The sequence below is a fragment of the Carassius gibelio genome, chromosome A11, assembly GCF_023724105.1.
Source record: "Carassius gibelio isolate Cgi1373 ecotype wild population from Czech Republic chromosome A11, carGib1.2-hapl.c, whole genome shotgun sequence".
NCBI lineage: Eukaryota > Metazoa > Chordata > Actinopteri > Cypriniformes > Cyprinidae > Carassius > Carassius gibelio.
Genome location: NC_068381.1, coordinates 2,922,321 through 2,942,260, shown reverse-complemented (window position 1 = coordinate 2,942,260; position 19,940 = coordinate 2,922,321). Strand labels below are relative to the sequence as shown.

The following is a 19,940-nucleotide window of genomic DNA, read 5'->3' as shown; positions in this document are numbered from 1 at the left end:
GCTGAAATAAAATATTTGTTTTTTAAAGTTTGTTAACTTTAATATTTCAGTTAACATTTATTTTATTTCAAGAAACAGATTTTTATAGGTACTAATTTTATTCAACTAGCTGAAAGAAAAAAGGGTAAAGTTTTTAAATGCATCTTACAATTTTATTTCAGGTATTGTTTATTTTATTTCAATTAATGAAAATGTTTTTGTGGTTTTACATTTAGTCAGCTAGCTGAAATATAATAAGTTTAAGATATAATAATAATAATAATAATAAGATATAATATAATAAGTTTTGTATTTTATTTTATTTCAGTACATTTTTTTTACGGATTTAGCATTAGTCAACTAGCTGAAATAAAAATTTATTTATTTTTTTGTAGTTTAGTTTTAGTTAACTTTTTTACTTTATTTCAAGGTACACAAGAAAATAAAATAATTTTATTTTCATTTTATTTGAAGTAACAAAAATAATTTTTTATGGTTTTATTGACCTGCTGAAATTAAAAATGAATGTTATTTTCAGTGGTTTATTTTACGTAAAATAATGATTTAGTATTTTTTTAATGGTTTGAACCTTACCGTTACATTTCAAGAAATGGAAATATTTTACAATACAATATAATGTTAAAATAACCCTGCTCTAGATGCATTAAGCCTCCAAGTTTATGGGATTTTTTTCAATAACTGGTATTCTATGCTAAAATATGGTTACCATGGTATATTTTTGTGAAGGTGGATTTGGGGGGTGATGTAAGACAAAAACATCTGTTGCTCTAACATGGACAAATTAGGCTTTACTTTCAGTTCTTCCAATGCTCTAAAAGGAGCTCTCATCATATGGAAACAATAAATGTGCTTTTTTCCCCCACTCGCTACAAATCTGATTTGATCCTGGTTGGATTCCCGTCTCTGATCTGAATTCTTCTGCAGAGAACATCTACTCCCACCTGGACGAGGAGAGCTCCGAGTCTTCATCTCAGACCACAGCGCTGAGCTCAGACAGACCCTGGCCCAGACCCAAGATCTTCCTCTGTTACTCCAGCAGAGACTGTCCCAAACACCTGGCCGTCATCCAGAGCTTCGCCTTCTTCCTGCAGGACTTCTGCGGCTGTGAGGTCAGGCTCGGTTCAGAACTTTCAGCAAGGATGCATTCAGTTGATCAGAAGTGACCGTGAAGACATTTAGAATGTTACAAAACAAATAAAAGCTGTTCCCCTGAACATTCCGTTCATCAAAGAATCCTGAAACATAAAATGTATCAGTTTCCAGCAGCAAATCAGAATGATTTCTGAAGATCATGTGACACTGACGACTGGAGTAATGATGCTTAAATATATATTAAAATAGAAAACAGTTATTTTCAATTGTAATAATAGTTCAAAATTTTACTGTATTTGTGATCATACAAATGCAACCTTGGTGAGCAGAAGAGACTAAAAATAGTTTGACAGGTTTGAAATGTTTGCCGTTGACGCCCTCTAGTGGCAGAAGGAAGTTTGATCACCCAAGTTATTGCAAGTTATATCTAACACTAACAACAATAATATACTTCTACAATCTTCAGTAATATTAGTTGTAAATTTCAACATTTACTATTGCATAAATTTATATATAAATATTTAAAGGTGCTGTAGGGAACATTTGTAAAAAAATATTTTTTACATATTTGTTAAACCTGTCATTATGTCCAGACAGTAGAATATGAGACAGATAATCTGTGAAAAAATCAAGCTCCTCTGGCTCCTCCCAGTGCTCCTATTGCCATTTGCAGAAACTCCATCGCTCCCGGTAAGAAACAACCAATCAGAGCTGTGGTCCGTAACTTTGTTTGTGTTCAAAATGTAGAAAAATGTATATAATAAGTGAGTACACCATGAATCCATTTTCCAAACAGTGTTTTTAGCTTGTCCTGAATCACTAGGGTGCACCTATAATAAGTGTTTATATTCGGACTATTTTAGATTGCTTCGGGGGTACCGCTGCGGAGTAACACAGTACCTTTGTGATTCTTCATAGACATAAAGCGAGAGAAGTAGTTCCGGCTACGATGTTCTTCCGCAAGACGCAAGCAGTTCTGTTTATTAACCGCTAGAGCGTCAAAAGTTACCTACTGCAGCTTTAACATTAGTTGAATGCACAGTGAATTAACTTTTAACAAATTAATTCAATGAACTATTGTTTATTTATTAACTAACAAGCTTTAAAGTCTCTCAGAGATTTTCCACCAAAATAAAAGAAAAATGTTTTAAAAGCTAAGAGATCACGATATACATAAATAGTATCGTAATTTTACTGTTGTTTAGTGAAATTAAAATTGATATTAATGTTACTAAATATTTGTTTTCTGTTGTACAGTGTTGTATTATGACAGTATTATTCCAGTAATATGTTTCTTGATTTATTTTTGTTTAAATAATGAACAAAATAAAATATTTTGAGTAATAATAATAATAATTTGTATTATCTAAATAAATTAATATAATTTAAATATTTTATTATTATTATTATTAAATACAGTACAATAGTATTATTAAAGTAACATTTATTTATTGAATCATTTATATATTTTAAATAAAAACAGTACAATTAAGAATTTGCATTTATGATTATTAAATACTTTTTCTTTTTTTACCCTACAAAATATATATTTTTTATTGATTTAGTTTTTTATATTTTTTATAAAATATTTAGAATGCTAATAATCATCATAATTTTTTTATACTGTGAAATAGTTTCAAATGTGCCTAATGTGTGTCTCTGTGTGTGTGTCTGTGTGCGTGTGTGTGTGTGAACGCTCAGGTGGCGCTGGATCTCTGGGAGCACCTGGAGATCTGTAAGGAGGGTCAGATGTCGTGGCTGAGCCGGCGTATCGACGAGGCACACTTCATCATCACCGTCTGCTCCAAAGGCCTGAAGTATTTCGTGGAGAAACGCCCCCGTAAAGGCAAAGCCACGTCGAAGGAGAACAACCGAGAACCGACCGCATCCGACTCCTCCGCCGGAAACAGAGACCTGTTCATCGTGGCCACAGCGATGATCTCAGAAAAACTCAGAGAGGAGCATCAGAAGTCCTCGGACCTCTCTCGATTCATGTCGGTGTACTTCGACTACTCTCACGAGAGCGACATACCGACTTGTCTCAGCCTGGCGCCTAAATACAAACTGATGGACCAGCTTCCTCTTCTGTTCGCCCGGCTCCACTCTCGCCAGCTCAGTCTGACCGACCGCGAGCCACAGCCGCCCAACGTCAGCAAACGCAACTACTTCCGCAGTAAATCGGGCCGCTCGCTGTACGTGGCCATCTGTAACATGCACCAGCTCACGGAGCAGGAGCCCGACTGGTTCCAGAAGCAGCTCATGCCGCCTCCGCTCCCGAATAAACGCCTCCCTCCTCCAGAGAAGCTGGACTCGGGGCTCGTCCTGAACGAGGTGAAGCTCAAACACCCGTCGGAGAGCGAGTGTCCCGTGAGGAGCAACGTCCTGACGCTGTCTCTGAGTCTGTCTCAGGAGGATCTCGGGGAGGGTTCGTCTCATCAGGACGCGGGCTCGTCTCGTCCCGACGGATCGGTCAGTCCGGTGGAGATGCCCAGAGACTCGGGGATCTACGACTCGTCCGTCCCGTCCTCCGAGCTCTCCATCCCACTGATGGACGGACTCTCGCCGGACCCCGACAACTCGTCTCTGGCCGACAGCGTGTCCTCCTCCTCAGGACTTGGTAGGAATATAACACATTTAGCAGATATAAATATGTTATTTTGGTATATATATGTATATGTGACCATGGAAAAAAAATCCAAATATTGAGAAAATCATCTTTAAAGTTGTCCAGATGAATTCTAAGCAATGCATATTACTAAAATACTAAGTTTTGATATATTTATGGTAGGAAATTTACTAAATCTCTTCATGGAACATGATTGTTACTTAATATCCTAATGATTTTTTGCATTAAATGAAAATCAGTAATTTTGACCCATACAATATATTTTTGGCTATTGCTACAAAAATACCCCAGAGACTGCTTCTGTGCTCCAGGGTCACACACACACACACACACACACACACACACACACACACACACACACACACATATATATATGCACATTTTTTAATATATGCAATTTAAATATATTCTGACATCTAAGTAGTTCATTGAGCTTCACATAGGGTTGTGTTTTTTTTTAAAATTATTTATATGGCCTTTTATATGCAATATTTTGCATTTGAAAGTGCAATGTCAACCATCTTTCCAATGAAGACATCCATATTTAGTAGTGTATATTAGTATTGTAATTTTACTGTTAATCTGTGAAATAATGTTTTATCTTATTTTGCAGTTCAGTAGTACTATTGCATTCTAAATTTAGATTAATTTAAATAACTATAAAATAAACATATTTTGAATATAATAATGATTATAATATAATTTTATTGTACAGTGCAGCAGTAATATTGTATATTTTTATTACATATATTACATATATATTTATATTCATAATTTTTATTATAAATTAAATGACTATGTAAAATTAAAAAAAAATATATATATATATATATATATATAATTATAATAATATATTTTTTATTTATTTGACAATACAGTAGTATGATTGCAATAGTAATTATTTTTTTAATTAATTGGTTACATTTTATAATTTAAATAATACAATTGATTTTGAAATAGATAATAAATACCTTTTTTACAGTATGTTCTTACGATTGCAATTGTAGTATTTTTATTAGTTACATCAACTTACTGTAAAGTTTAACTGACTGTTAACTATTATCAATATTATTTAACATTCATTGTTTATTTTAAAGTACTGTACTATTATTTCGATAGTAATATATTTCTTTGATTAGTTAATTTTTTTAAATTTATTGACAGTAACAATAACAATTAAGTAAAATAATAAGTAGTAAAAATAATAATTATTATTAAATCATATTTATGAATGCAATAGTAATATATTTCTTTATTGATACGTTTGATTACATTTAAACTGTATCACTTAAATGCTAACTAATTACTTTTATTAGATTATACTTTGCGAATAGTTTTTTTTTTGACAGTGTGACCGTTTGTGTGTTTTTTAGGTGATGAGGAGCCCCCTGCTGTCAGCTCTCTGCACTGCACAGCTTCCACAATCTGCAAAGCAGAGCTCCATCACATCATCCATCAGAGCGAAGGACTCAGAGCCGCTGCCTCCACCTAGTGGCCTTCAGCTGTAACTGCATCGCCACTTTAATTCCTGTACTCACCACAGACTTAGACAAGTCTTCAAAATCCCTCATCAGGGAAAACCTTTCACAGATTGGAAGAGGTGTCTGAAAACGGCAGGCACGTGTTTCGTCAAGGCGCTTTTTAACCAAAGTGGTTGTGTATTTAGCATGCATCCGTGTCTGTTGTGTGTGTTACTACAAAATCCAGACCTTCTTGCCTTAAAAGTGCCATGAAGCTGTAGACATGAGCGGGTTGTGCTGAATGTGAGTCATTTTAACATTTTAATTTCACTTTTATTTATTGCATTAGCGTGCTTGGGGTTGTTCAGAGTTTACGTTCGATTTTAAAAGCATATCGACAGCTTTTTAATGATTTTAGGGCTTAATAAGTTTTAAAAGGACCGCATCATAAAGAGATTAGAGTAGGGGTAATGTTTTTTATGACAAAGGGAAGCACAAACTAAAAAAATGAGATGTCATGTTGTTAACTTCATGAGTTTTATTTGTGTACTTTGTTTATCCAGGTTTTGTACAGTTTTTTTTTTTAATTGTTGTTTTAGAATATTAGATGTGATTTCTACATTATATAAACTTTGTACTGTTTTATAGTACTCTAATGTAGGAGATATGACTTAATAAAACTAAGATTTATATGCATTGATTATGAGTTATCCGTGAAGTTTCCTGTATTTGAAATGTGTAATATGCTTAAAATCTAAAGATTTCTTTATGGTTTACACTGTAAATATATACTAACAGTGGGTTTAGTGCGCTAAAATATGCATATAGAAAGAAATAACAGAGAAGGGACTAAAATCTTTAGATGTGACATTTTAAGTGATGAAAATGAAATAATATACACTGAACAAAATTATAAACAACACTTTTGTTTTTGCCCCCATTTTTCATGAGCTCAACTCAAAGATCAAAGAGTTTTTCTATTGAACACAAAAGGCCTATTTCTCTCATTACGTCAATTACGGCAATTTGATGTCGAACAGAGTGTGTACCTGCCAGTGATGTGAGTGCATCATTATAAATCACACCAGGTGTGTTCAGAAAGATTTTCAGGCTGTGTTTGCTCTATGAATAGATGCTGTATGTGTTGAAATCTCCTCCTCTAGCTTTTTTGACAAAAAAAAAAAAAAAAATATATATAAAATGAATAATATAAGTAATTTATGTCATAGCTTTTATTTCTATATTTTGTAGTGTTATTAAAAAAAAATTATCTTTAATTTTTTTATTTCAGTTTTATTTTTTAATCATTTTTAGTATTTCAACTTTTATTTTTTATAATTTTATTTCAGTTAGTTGCCAAGTTTGAATTTTCCTTAAGTGAAGTTTTCCATGTAATTTTTGTTTTATTTTATTTCAGATTTATATCAGTCAACACAAATGGGTTTTAATAGTTTTAGTTTACAGTTACAGCACTGAGCTTTGTCTATAAAGTATAGTTTTACACATGTCTTGGTTTACCTAAATTACCAGAGTTAAACTATGTTTGCTGTTAAAACACGGCTAGTTTTGTTTAAACGGAGAACCATAGATATCTGGACCTGTAAAATAATGTTACCTGAACTTGTGGTTTGCAAATAATGACTGGCCACTGATCTGCAATGACCTCCAGATTGTGAGGTTCCCTATTCAGCCATAAACCTGGAAAACAAGTAAATATTTACCAGCTGCTCATCTTGAGCGAGTGAAAATAAAAGCTGTGGTAATCTGATAGGTTAACCTTTTCAGTCAGAAGTTAAGTACTTAAAGCTTTCTTGATTCTGCACTCTTCTTGTTTGAGCTCCTCAGTCCCAAAGAATGAACTTTCTGTGCACATAAAATGCTAAAGGAAATCAGAAGACATAGAAAGGGTTAAGAAAAACTCCAAGATGTCCAGTGCAAAGTCAAGGAATTTGTTTTCAAAGACAAAACAGCAGTGCTCTTCAGTTTGACATGTTAAGTTAACACAGCATGCACAAGTGGATGATTTCTATCAAATATTAACACTTTCCTGCTGTTCAACTAAAATAAAAAATAAAAATCAATACATAAATTAAATGAAATACTTTGCATGTAAAACAATTAGAATTTTTGTTAACTGATCTCATTATTTTTAACATGTGTTAAAAATAAATATACAAATATACTTCTAGCTTTCTTAACTACTGTGATTGAAAGTTGGGAGCTCTTAAATACTGTAGTCATTTCTGATGTGTTCTTGTCTGTTTTCTCAGATCATGACCTGTTCCTTCACTGTTATTGCAGTGCCAGGAAATGATTATATCCCCAAACACCTGCTGTCAGATCATTGTATCTGACTGGATCTGAGGATTATGATACAGATGCTTTCTAATGAATACATGCTTTATTTGTGCATTCACATATACGTTACATCCAAATAAAATAAAATCAGAGCCATTTGCTTTGGTCAATCACCAATAAGTTTTTAACAATTAACATTTTTACATTCCATATCACAATTCCATAATCACAGTCATGTAACCCCAACTGCAAGAACATGCACTATAAATATTTGGCAATGCAATGCAAAATGAATGTAATCTTGAATTCTAATTGTCGATTGCAGTTTCAAAGCAAAGCTAGTAATAGACCTATAAAGTTGAAACATTATTGAATAACAAATTGTATTTTGTATTTTCATCAGTAGCTGCTCCTGACCTTAAATTTAGATTCTGGATCATAGTTCTATAATACTGTAAGCACTTTTGCATTTGGTTCATAACTCTGGAAATGTAAAAGCTAGAAACATCTTAAAGTTTTAAGAGCTATAGAACTTTTGAACTCTTTATCTTTTGTCATAAGGATGAAATAATTAATAATAATAATAAAAAAAAAATAGGTGTAGGTGGTCACATAACCGAAGACAATTATAGAAAAAAGTGCCAAATTGAAAGTCAAGTTCCTAGTTAAGGAAAAGGAGATATAATGTTTAGAATAGATTGTGGATTGCTTTAAATACATGCAATACATTTTCAAAGCCTTCGTTACCAAGCAATTGGTTCAGTGGATCTGAAGGTTCAAAAAGCTTAATTTCTGCCATCAGTAGTTATGAATGAACACTTATGCAGGTCTTTTGGAAATTAATTGAGACAAACACAGCTGCGGCCTTATTGTTTGAACAAAATAATTGTTATAATTATTATTAATTATAACAAAATTATATATATATATATATATATATATATATATATATATATATATATATATATATATATATATATAATTTTTTTTTTTTTTTAGATTATTGTATAAATAGAGAAGGACTGATATTAAAAGTCTCCAGAAAGATCTCTGAACACAGTTACAATGGGAATGACTGTATTGAAGAGAGAAGCAATAAACATTCAATTCAGGTTTATTTGTATTACACTTTTCACAATACATATTGCTTTTAAGCAGCTTTAAAATACCATTCTTCTTTTATAGTAAAAAAAAAGGGGTATTCTGTAATAAGCCAGAGATGAACTATCAGAGCAATGTCCGTATATAATATGTATAGCGCATTATATGGTTAGTTAAGATTATGTGTTCAGCAAATTAGATACAACAAGCATGTTAGACAACAGATATAGCTTGTTCTCGATTACAATATAAGGATAATACGTGACAGTTTTGTATGTTGATCCCAGGTTGGCATCATCTGAAGTCTTTGCAGTTTTGGTGTCACCCTGAAATCTTTGCGATTGCTGCATCCAAACTGCTGCTGGCGTAATCGAATTAAACAAACCTGCATATCCAAATAGAAATATTTATTCTTAAAACAACCATCTCAACAATTGTACAATTATAAAATCTAAAATAAAACATTGTTATTATATCGTTGTGAATTCAAATTCTGCTTTGAAAAAAAAAGTAAAAGTAAAAGAAAATAAGTGTATATTAGGTACAAAAAACAAAACAAAAAAAATTTATATATACTGTATATATATATATATATATATATATATATATATATATATATATATATATATATATATATATATATATATATCATTTTTTTTTTTTTTTTTTTTTTGTCCTTAAGGTTTGGCAGTGAAATGATACATATGAATATTCAATGATAATTATTACCTGTCCGATTACATGACTGAACAAGACAGTTCTGAGCCCAGAAAAGATACACTGGTTCTTGGACCAATTGTGAATCCGATTCCCAAGAATTTGACCTCAAACCCATCCACACCAACAGATACACCAGTGTCAACTCCAAATCCCAGTTTTGCACCAAATGGGCCAACTTTAGCAGATGCACTGGCAATTTCAGCTCGCGCCATTGCTCCAACTCCAACCAGACTGGCTTCAGCACCAGCTGAGGCGTTTGGACCTTTGGCTTCTGCTTCAAATACACTGAACTCAGCACGAGCTCGCCCAACTCCTGCTTCAGCATAGACTCCAGCCTTGGGAATCCTCTTTATTTTCAGGACTTACAACATATGTTCCACTTCGAGCATAGGTGCCTTCTGCATTGGCATCTCCTGGTCTGTCAGCTGTGTCGATCATGCCTATGATGCCGCTTCCTGAAGCAGTGACTGATGTGAGCTGCACGTTTGGCTTTTTTGTAGTATAATTTTTGATCCATGTTTTCTTGTTTAATAATCTCTCATTGATTTCACTTGACAAAATTAAATCTATATTGGGTTGTCCTTTACGCAGCCGTGTGGTATAAAGTACATCAGATTCTTCATCTGCAAATAAAATGATCTATTACACAGTGCAAATATATACAGACAAAATAACAAGCTCTATTTAGGGTCATCCTCATTATTTAATCAACCTTGCAAGTTCTGTTCTTGGTGTGATTTAGTCTTCAGTTTTTCTGTACATTCCTCAACACTGAGTGTTCAAAAGGAAAGGAGGAAAAGGATGTGATGCGTGGCCAAGCATTGTGTCCATTACACTGAATTTGTGCTCTGCATTTCACCCACCCAAGTGTACACTCAGTAGTGAACACACACCCAGAGAAGTGGTCAGCCATTCTTGCTTGTTGCCTGGGGTTTAGTGCCTTGCTCAAGGGTCTCACCTCAGTTTGTGGTATTGAGGGACTAAGACTCAAACCTGCGACCTGTCAGACTCTCTAACCATTAGTCCACGACGAATCTTCATAATTTCTTATGCTTGTAAATCAGAAGATATTTTCATGGAGCTTTTGGAGTGATTTTGACACTTTAACTGCATCATGCAAATTCTAATGCTTTGTATTTTTCTAATTCTATTCCCTTCAAGCACTGTTTGTAATTAGCACATTGAAGTTGTAAATTGAATAATTATTTAATAGCTGTCAGTTGATTATAAATGTAATCAAATATCAAAATATAATTATACGATTAATTACACAAGCTTTTGAATGCACGCTCACTTTTCACTTTCACTTTCGAATTTGTTCAGGTTCCGTGGGGAAGCGAAGGACAGAAGACGAGCTGTTTTGATATTCTGAACTATGCCAGAGGCTATAGTTATGTTCTGGTGTATTCAATGTCAAATTTCAAAATCAGTTGATTTTTAATTATATATATAATGCTGTTATTTTATATGAAAAAGGTTTAGTTAGCATAATATATTTTTAGTTTGCTTTGTATAGGCATATTGTATATTTGTATTTCCTCCTACAGGACAAAGACTTTGATATTGTTTGATTAGATCAGATTACAACATCCCTCTCACATCACTTTCTACTTTCATTTCTTGGGGGGAATAAAGAAAAAAGTACACAGTTACACAAAGTGAATCAAAGTAGGTTTGATTGTGACAGATTGTGCCCCGCTCTCCTTAAACATGAAACATATCAGTTAAAAAATGAAATGAATATTGTATTAATAGCATGTGCTTAACCTGTATTTTGAATTGTGCACTTCATTCATTAGGGATATTGTAAATGAAAGTAAAATGAACAGATGTCCTAGCAGAATTTTACTGTCATATCTTTCTATTTGTGCATTAACAGAATAATTAAATATGATTACAACATAGAGTTTTTAATGTTCGTAAATACAGACCAACTATTAGGCTACAAAGCACTTACCATTGTCGTCATCTCCATGGTAGCTTAATTGTGGGTTTGCAGACATTTTAAAAGTTTAGAAATCTCAAAAGGTCTTTGGTGGAGCGTCGCGGGAGCGTCTCAGTCCTTCGAAAGTGCACCTTTATTTCAATCAGTTTCAAAATAGCCAGGACACAGAAACATTTTAAACCCCAAAAAACACTCAAACCCCACCCCAAAATTAATGAATACTTTCCTAATGTTGGAACTGAAACTGGACCTGGCGTGATGTAGACAGAGGTGGACAAAGGACACAAATCTCATTACTTAAGTGAAAGTAAAGATAGCAAGGGCGTAGGTTTCCTTTTGACATTGGTGGGGACATAAACCCGTGTTCCCACAACTCCCCATGCACAAAACATCAAACAATTTTCACTTTTCTGATAGACATTTGACCACAGTTTCACGTCACTTAAAGTCTTTATTTACAGCTTATTTTTGTCAACATATTCATAACTCCTTAATAGTCTTTTTTGTTAGTATGTTTAACAGTCAATAATTAAATAATTTGTATTTTGAGAACCAACAACATCAGAATATTTATCACCTATCAATTCATTTTAATATTAATCGAATTGGACCCAAGATGATTTTTCTGAAAAAATACTCTGCTGTTGCTGTAGTAATTAATAACTTTTATGTGCATAACTTTTTGTTTTGTTTTTGGGCCTTAGCTAATGAAAGCTGCCATAGATTCCAGACCTACATCCATCAGTCTTAAGATCTGGCTATGCTAGACCCGTCCTAGACTTCAGGTCCAACCCTGCTCCAACACACCTGTCTGTAATTATCAAGTAGCCCTGAACACCTTGATTAGCTGCTTCTGGTGTGTTTGATTATAATATAATTTTATTGCACAGTAAAAATATAATATTAAATTATAAATACTAAAATTATATGGCTGATTTGATCTGTTATTTGCTAGAAATACACTAATGACTCAGAAAGACTAAACACCCACACAATGAGTCAAACAATGAAAAGTCCTTGTGGATCAACTGTTTCACTTTCTCATTCTGTGAAGTAAATCCTCAATCTATTTTAAGCATGAATGAGCATGAGAGATTCCTAAACAAACATCTGGATACACACATGCGTACACACACACTCACACTCTTAAAAGTAAGAGTACCAAAAGGTTTTTTTTCTAATCGGTCTATTCCATAAAAAAGGTTCTTGAGATGCTTCAAGAATTCTTCAGATATGGTCCAGAAGGTCAATCCAGCAAAGCATGAGCATGTACAAAGCCTGGTTCCCGTGGTCTTGTGCCAATGGCCGTTAAGGTGACAAAGTTTTTGCAGGGGATCTGCCCTTGGCCTTGGAATAAGAATTCAACTGACTAATATTAGCGTAGATGCCATTCTTCTTACAATGTAACAAGTGCATTGGGTGTTTTGGGAAGTGTGGGAATACTTGGTTCTGGTTGATCCAATTAATGCAACCTAACAATCCTTTAACAGGATTTGAATTATAGTATGAGAAAGTGATAGTGTGTTATGTGTACGCCAGGATAAAGTTCAACTACAATCATTCTTGGAAAATAATTCAGTTTTGGTTTTGGTTTTGTTTTTCAATCTGGTTTTAGGACAAAACATAGTACAGAATCAGCACTTTAAGGATTAAGCATGTTATATTGTTAAATGCTGATTCTGAAGTCTTGTCAGATCTAATGTTATAGGACTTGACTGAAGCCTTCGAAACTATCGATCTTAATATTTTGGTTTTCCGGAAAAAAACACATTGGAATTTGTGGTCTACAGTATATATGACATTCTTCTTTCAGACGAATCCAATTGCAGGAATATAAAAAATAGACTCTTCCAAGCTTTATAATAGCAGTGAATGGGTGTTTCAAAAAGAAGCTTTTTTTAATTTTTTTAATTGCTTGTGTAAATATGGTGTCAGTTTTTTTTGTCTTGTATTATATTTGAATTGTAGCAAAGCAGTTAACATTTTTTTCTATGCCAGGAAACAATTATATTCCCAAACGCAAGCTGTCAGATCAGTGTCCCTGAACATTATGATGATTTCTAATAGTGAAATGCAGTCAGCAGTATGTGCTTTAATGTGTGTCTCATTATATACTTGATATAGTTATTATATAGTTATTATATAATTGCATGTTAATATGCATTATTATCATTGTCTCATATTTCTGAAGCATTTCATAAGCTGTCATTTTCAAATTGCACTTACTTAATAGCTTATATATTTAGCTCTTTGAGGCGCATGAATTTAGTCTTGTGTCAAAAAAATAAATAAGTATGCAAATTAATTCTCATAGTAAGCCTTGAATCTTTGTGTTTTATTTAACTGTGTTTTAGTGATTTAACATGTATTTAATCAGGCTAATAATACAGCAGTTGGTATTTCTGAAAGACTTGTCTACGTGTAATATTTATGTAAACTACCAGTTTTTGGTTTAGGAAGACATGAGGTTGTGAAATAATGACATCATGTTCATTTTTGGATGATGAACTTTTATTTTGGAATGACTGATGTTCACTTTGATATTTTGGTTTCACTTTGAAGAGCTGAGTTTAGCTGCTGTCTGTCAGATACTTGTTAGTCATTTCAGGAGCGTGATCAGGTGAGATGTGAGACTTACATGTTTTAATAAAAAGTGTTTATCCCAGATTTTTTAATATGTTGAACATGGCAGTTTTCTGCGAGCATTGAAAGTGCAAAAGGCACTTTTACTTTTTTTATTATCAGTATTATTATTATTCTCAAGGTTTTGAATGCTTTGCTTTGATTTTAAAACTTTCGGCTTTTTGACAGGGTGCGGCGGGGGGTCTTGTAGTGCCTCCTTTTACCTAAATAAACGTTACACATATATGTACCAAATTTAGTACTTATTTTGGAGTCATGTTGAATTTTCTGTGTTCAGCATTAAGCCAAGAAAATGAAGATGCTAAATTATGAATGGATGTTTGGTATCTTGATCGGTTTGGCTGCGACAAGATGATAAATGATGGTAAACACAGAAAAACAGGAAGTATCTGTTCTACTTCACCACAATAATTCTGCATTCTTCAAGGGACGGTGAATCTCAATCTAAAGTCAAATCAATGATAAATTAACAAAGAGTCTAAAAAAATTTTTTTCTATACTTTTTATGAATCAAATATTTTTACTCATGCATTTTGTAAGATTACATGCAGTACACATTTAATCACACAGGTTAAGATACTGCTGCCTTGTTTCTAAACACCAGCTCATCAAGCTGAAGTATATTTGCATTCTTCCTGGATGTCTAGTATATCTGTTAGTTTTATCTATTTTTAGATTTCATGCTAGTTTTTTTCCCCCTTCTTAAAGATTTATTTGGATCACACATAAGAAGGCAAGGAAGATGAAAGCAGGTAAAGTTCACAGTAAGATTTTTTTATTTTTCAAAATCAAATGTTAGTATTTTTAGCTACATAGGGTGGTTTGTAAAATATTTTTGTGTACTATTTACTTGCAAGATGCTCTCTTCCAACTTTGCTTTATTAAAATAAGTGCAAAAGTTGATTTTCCAATGATGTGATGTTTATTTTCTGACAGAAATAAGAGCAGTTGTTCTGGGGTGGCAGAAATCTGACAAAGCCTCAGTGATAAACAGTATTTTAGGTGAAGTTGAGCCTGTCAAACACTTTGTGAAGTCTGTGAAGAGAGAGGGTGAAGTGAAAGGAAGGAAGATAACTCTGATCAACACTGCATGTTGGTGGGATAATTTTTTTTTGCAAGACTCACCAGAGGTTGTTAAACAGGAAGTGGTTTGCAGTGTCTTCATGTGTGAAACAGGGCCTCACGTCTTTCTCATAGTCATTAATCTCAGTTTGCCTTTTACTGAAGAAAACCGACTCAGCATCGAAGAACACCTTGGTCTCTTTGGCGAAAGAGTCTGGAAACACACAATAGTGATCTTTACAGGAGCTGATTCACTAGAGGACAAATCCATTGATCAGCACATAGAGATTCAAGGAGAAGATCTGGAGCAGATCCTACAGAGATGTGGAAAAAGATACTATGCGTTCGATGTCAAAAACAAAAGTGATACAGTCAAAGAGCTACTTGTCAAAATTGATGATGTTGTGGAAGCAAACAATGGCAAGCATTTTGAAACACAAGATGACATGCTGCTTGACATTCAGAGAAAGAGGGAAGAAAAGAAAGAAAAAGCAGAAGTCAGACAAAAAAGGTTGCAGGACAAAAGAAACCTGCTGAAAGAAAGTAGTAAGTACAGACAGCAGATGTACACTAACTGTCAAACTTTTGGACTCAATTTATGTTTCTCATTTTGATTTTGATCTAAAGCCTTCTGCTTAAATGCTTAAAGTTTGTTTTGCAGAATTGTGACTATTTATGAATTTCTTTATAAAATGAGCATTTTAAAGGTTTTTTTTTTTTTTTTTTTTTTTTTTTTTACTCTTTTTACTCTCTACAAGTTTTTTTAAACATCAAATTTTGATTTTTGTAAAGAAGGGACTTTTATTCTTATCTTCATACTAGTTTATAGTCTGAAAAGTCAATTTAAACCACTCAGAAAAATTGATAGCAGTCAGCAATACATAATATGAGGATTGAGGATGTGTAATGCAATGCTAAAGCCTTTATGCAAGTCTTAAGGTTTTAAGTCAATGCTTTTAAATGGATGAGTTTTAGCGAGTAGAGGGAGAAACAAATGCTCATCATACAGATTTCTTCTTAAAAGTTCCTCCTGCAAGCATCCCAGGATTTACCTCATGATGTTGGTTCATGAGTGTCCAGAGTGAAGCAGACAACGAGATCTAGACAAAGAAATATTGTATTTAATATAATTACATTTCAACTTCTTTGTCTTGATTTCTTTGTCTGCTTATAGTCATGAAAACTCTGAAATAACACAAATGGATATATCCCTATGCACCAGAAAAGAAAAGAGTGCAGGCAACGCAGCCATCTTTAGAATTCTGTCTTTGAACTTCTGCTTTTTCGGTAACTCTTTAATAAAAAATCGTCATGTGCATTGTAATTTATGAAGCAGATGATTCCTGGTCTACTGATATTAATAACAAATGTCAGTAGACAGGGAAGATTTTACAGTGAGAGGTTCATTCATTCGTATGTACGCCCTTACCTTCACACTCTCGAAATACAACCAGAAGACAACCAGCTCAGCTCTAAAACAGGGTGAAAATACAAAAGATCCATACCTAATAATGTAGTGACAAATGGAAACACTCTTAAGAGTGTCCTTTTGTTTTATTTTGAGTTTTTGTGACTTTAATGTTATTATAAAATCTGGACAACAGTCATCATTGAATGAGTAAAGGTGTCCAAACTTCTCACTGGTAGTGCACATTGCAAACATGCAAATACCTTCAAATGATTTGTAGTTTTAATGTTTGTTTGTTTCTTCTTGAAGACGTTGTGGCTCCGCTCTCAGAACTGAGGATTGTTCTGCTGGGTTGGATTGTGTCTGGGAAGAGTTCAACCGGAAACACCATCTTCAATGATGAAATATTTCATATAGGAAGAACACAGTCGTGTACAAGCCATACTGGTTTTGTAAATGGCAGGACAATTACTGTGTTAGACACTCCAGGCTGGTGGAAGTATTTCTCTTCTAAATTTAACCCAGAGTTTGCACGAGCTGGAATCCTAGAGAGTGTAGACCAATCACGACAAATGCAGTTTCCTCACGCCATAATCCTTGTGATTCCTATTGATACTTCATTCAAGAATGAACTGAAAAGAGTCATTACAGAGTACATGGCCACTCTTGGAGAAGACATCTGGAGACACACCATAGTTCTGTTCACATGGGGCGACAGATTCCCAGACATCTCAATCGAGCAGCACATCGAGAGTGAAGGTGAAGCTCTTCAATGGCTGGTTGAGAAATCCAGGAACAGATATCACGTCTTTGACAACTCAAACAAGAACAACCGAGATCAAGTCACAGAGTTGTTCCAGAAGATTGATGAGATGGTGGCAGAAAACAGTCTGTTCTGCTTCAACACTCAGTGTGCTGAAGAAGAAAACATTCATGATACTGATATACAACAAGATGAGGAAATAAATCTGGACGAGGACCATGTGCTGCAGTTACTACAGCAGGAGATTAACAACAGGATAAATGGGATCAAAAGTAAAATAAAGGATTTCACTGGATGTATAGAGGTCCAAAGTCACCGAAGCATGTCAAACCCTCCAGTCTGTAAGTCATTATTAAAATTACTTGCAATTTACTGTCCAATACTGATAATAGCTGTTAACAGCAATTAGAACAAAGCTCAATGCACCCTATTACAGCCCATCAGTTTCATCATTACACAGTTAAATAGGCTTTTTACCTGTGTATTGATTAGCTATTCATAGTTTTCTTTCCTCCATGCAAAAAAAACAAAACATTAAGAACAACCCATATTCTAATTTAGCAATTCATTTACTTCTCAAAGTACATTTTAAATTGTAATGGTATAGGAAGTGTCTGAGCAATCCTTGTGAACTCTTTTATCTCTTTTAAGTCTCAGAGGATGAGAGTCTCATGGAGAAGATACGGAGAGAAGGAAGCAGATTTGAAGTAATTTTAATGGATAGACTATTGAACATTCAGAATCCTGGAGCATCGTCTGGTGAGTTATTTAGATTTTTAAGAATACATGTTTTCTTGACCTGGATTTTCTTTGCTTGATTAATATTTTTCTTCTTAATTTTGATATACTGTTATCTTGTCAGAGAACACACTTTCTAACCCTTACATTTTCAGTAGATTCAGAGGAGAAGGTGTTGGAGTGGCTTCAAAGATGTGATGAATATTACTTGGATATGAAACAAGTTCCATCAACAGTAGTCTAGAATATCCAGAGGCATAAAAAGACGTAAAAAACAGTTTGCAGAATGAAACTGCAATTTCACTTGATATAATAATTTCATGAAAATCTAAAGTAACTTGAATGAATGAACAGTCAGGTTTTGTTTGTTTAATTTTTATGGACTTTTACTTTGTTTGTTTTATTTTCCTGAGTCTTAGTTCCTGTTTCCATTGTTCCCGTTAAAAGTTTATTTCACAATATAATTGTGTTTACATTACATCATTGCATGATTATGTGAACGAACTATTGAAATGAACCAGTTGAAATTAATTGTCTGGCACCAAAAGTGCATGGGTTTACAAACCATTTAACATCACAGAAGAAGAAAAACATTTGCCCGAGGCTCTGGATTACAGGTAATGATGTTGTAAATAATGTTCAGTTTCTTGCACAAATAAATAGGAAAAGGACTGATGCAGAAGTTTAAAGTTTCCAGAAAGTTTTGTGAACACATTATTAGTTACAATTCACTTCAAATAAAAAATCTTTTTTTGCTTATGTTGTGAGCATTTGCAGCGCATGTGTTGTCCAATTGATGAAGATGTTCTCTTGATTTGCTGGTGCTTTTTCTATATGATGTGTTTTCTGAAGTTGCAGCACAACATGCATCATGTTGTGGAAATAAATCGAGAGACTTTTTGCCAAGACCACGAGGGTTCACAGAATCCTTTCCATATAGGTCTCAGTTAAATATTAATAATAATTAAATATAAAAGATAATTTGGTAGTAAAACAAGGTGCTACACGTTTTTGTTGCAGCATAGATTAGTATATTTATTTTGTACAACATTTGGAACTGCTTTTTATTGGTTAATTAGAAGCACCGCTAATTAAAATTACTGAACAGACATTTAGAATTTGATTTTTAAATGCAAAGTAAAATTCAAATTAAATTAAAGCTATGTAAACACTTGAATTTTTTATTTTTATTTTTTTACAATACTTTAAGTGTGTCCCATCAGGTAATGAAACACTTGGGCCAAATACAGGAAATATCTCATAGAAGTAGTCAAGTAGTTAATTGCAAGTGTGGGTATTTAGACAAGGCTTTAGTCTTGATTTGCTAAACAAACTGGTAAAACCTTTGTTTTCTTTTTAATGATTGAGGAGTGAAGAGATTGCTTGTTACTGGATACATAGAACGATTTGAATTATTGAAAAGGTAAGTTAAGTTTCAATTTCATTTTTATGGATTTAGTAGCTCATGTTACATAGGCTAATGCTTTCTTCTTCCATTGTTTGGTATTGTATTTGGGTTTGTAGCTAAGCCATTTTCAGTTTTCCCAGTAAGCACAGAGTAATTCCAGCAGTGGTAGAGAACTACCAACCAAACCCCATTTCGACAAAGACAGGACAGGACTAAACTAACGTGAAGACGCCAATGGTAGATACACATCAGTGATATCAAATCTGACAATGAGACAGGAAAAAGAGAGGGTAGAATTAGCCAAGATAATGAGACAGGATGAGAAACAGGTGGAGGGAAATGAGCCAAATGGGAAGTGGAAACAGCTGTTAGTAACGAAACGGAGAGTGATGAGAAAAGGAGAAGAGAGTTACCAGCAGAGGGAGACAGAGAGAGAAACAAGTTCATGACAGGATCATGACAATCAGAACTTAAAAATATTTAAATACTGACTAACCAATTACAGACAAAGCAAAATACCACTAAAAAATATAATAATTTGAAAGGTCAAATTATTCTATAACTTGTAAGAATCCACCCGTCTGCCCAAAGAGTGGAATCCAGCGGCCTGGTCGAAGGTTTAATGCATATTCGGTCTTTTACTTGCGCTTCTGAATTTATCAGGATTTAGTGTAAA

At 33.6% G+C, this 19,940-nt stretch overlaps 2 protein-coding genes and 1 pseudogene across 2 annotated transcripts in view; 2 read left to right on the top strand and 1 right to left on the bottom strand.

Annotated features, from left to right (window-relative positions):
- The window catches only part of LOC128022015 (interleukin-17 receptor D), a 43,545-nt gene extending 37,671 nt beyond the window's left edge, over positions 1–5,874 (top strand). The window contains exons 11-13 of the mRNA XM_052609212.1: positions 925–1,109; positions 2,794–3,709; positions 5,092–5,874. Of these exons, the coding sequence (XP_052465172.1) occupies positions 925–1,109; positions 2,794–3,709; positions 5,092–5,210 (1,220 nt within the window). The 3' untranslated portion in view covers positions 5,211–5,874. The remainder of the gene's footprint in view (positions 1–924; positions 1,110–2,793; positions 3,710–5,091) is intronic.
- A 3,440-nt stretch (positions 5,875–9,314) lies between these two features.
- Positions 9,315–11,430, bottom strand: LOC128022014 (uncharacterized; annotated as a pseudogene).
- Positions 11,431–13,791: 2,361 nt separating this feature from the next.
- LOC128022013 (uncharacterized) lies at positions 13,792–18,538 on the top strand. Its single transcript, XM_052609210.1, has 6 exons — positions 13,792–13,862; positions 14,594–14,637; positions 14,822–15,493; positions 16,665–17,459; positions 17,770–17,877; positions 18,012–18,538. The coding sequence occupies exons 2-6, from the start codon at positions 14,628–14,630 to the stop codon at positions 18,098–18,100; spliced, it is 1,674 nt and encodes a 557-aa protein (XP_052465170.1). The 5' UTR covers positions 13,792–13,862; positions 14,594–14,627; the 3' UTR covers positions 18,101–18,538.
- The last annotated feature ends 1,402 nt before the right edge of the window (positions 18,539–19,940 follow it).

Excerpts from the sequence above, each read along its gene's own strand:
- LOC128022013 (XM_052609210.1), top strand. Across the intron at positions 17,460-17,769 it reads CATGTCAAACCCTCCAGTCT|TCTCAGAGGATGAGAGTCTC; the intron begins GTAAGTCATTAT and ends ATCTCTTTTAAG. Across the intron at positions 17,878-18,011 it reads GAATCCTGGAGCATCGTCTG|TAGATTCAGAGGAGAAGGTG; the intron begins GTGAGTTATTTA and ends TTACATTTTCAG.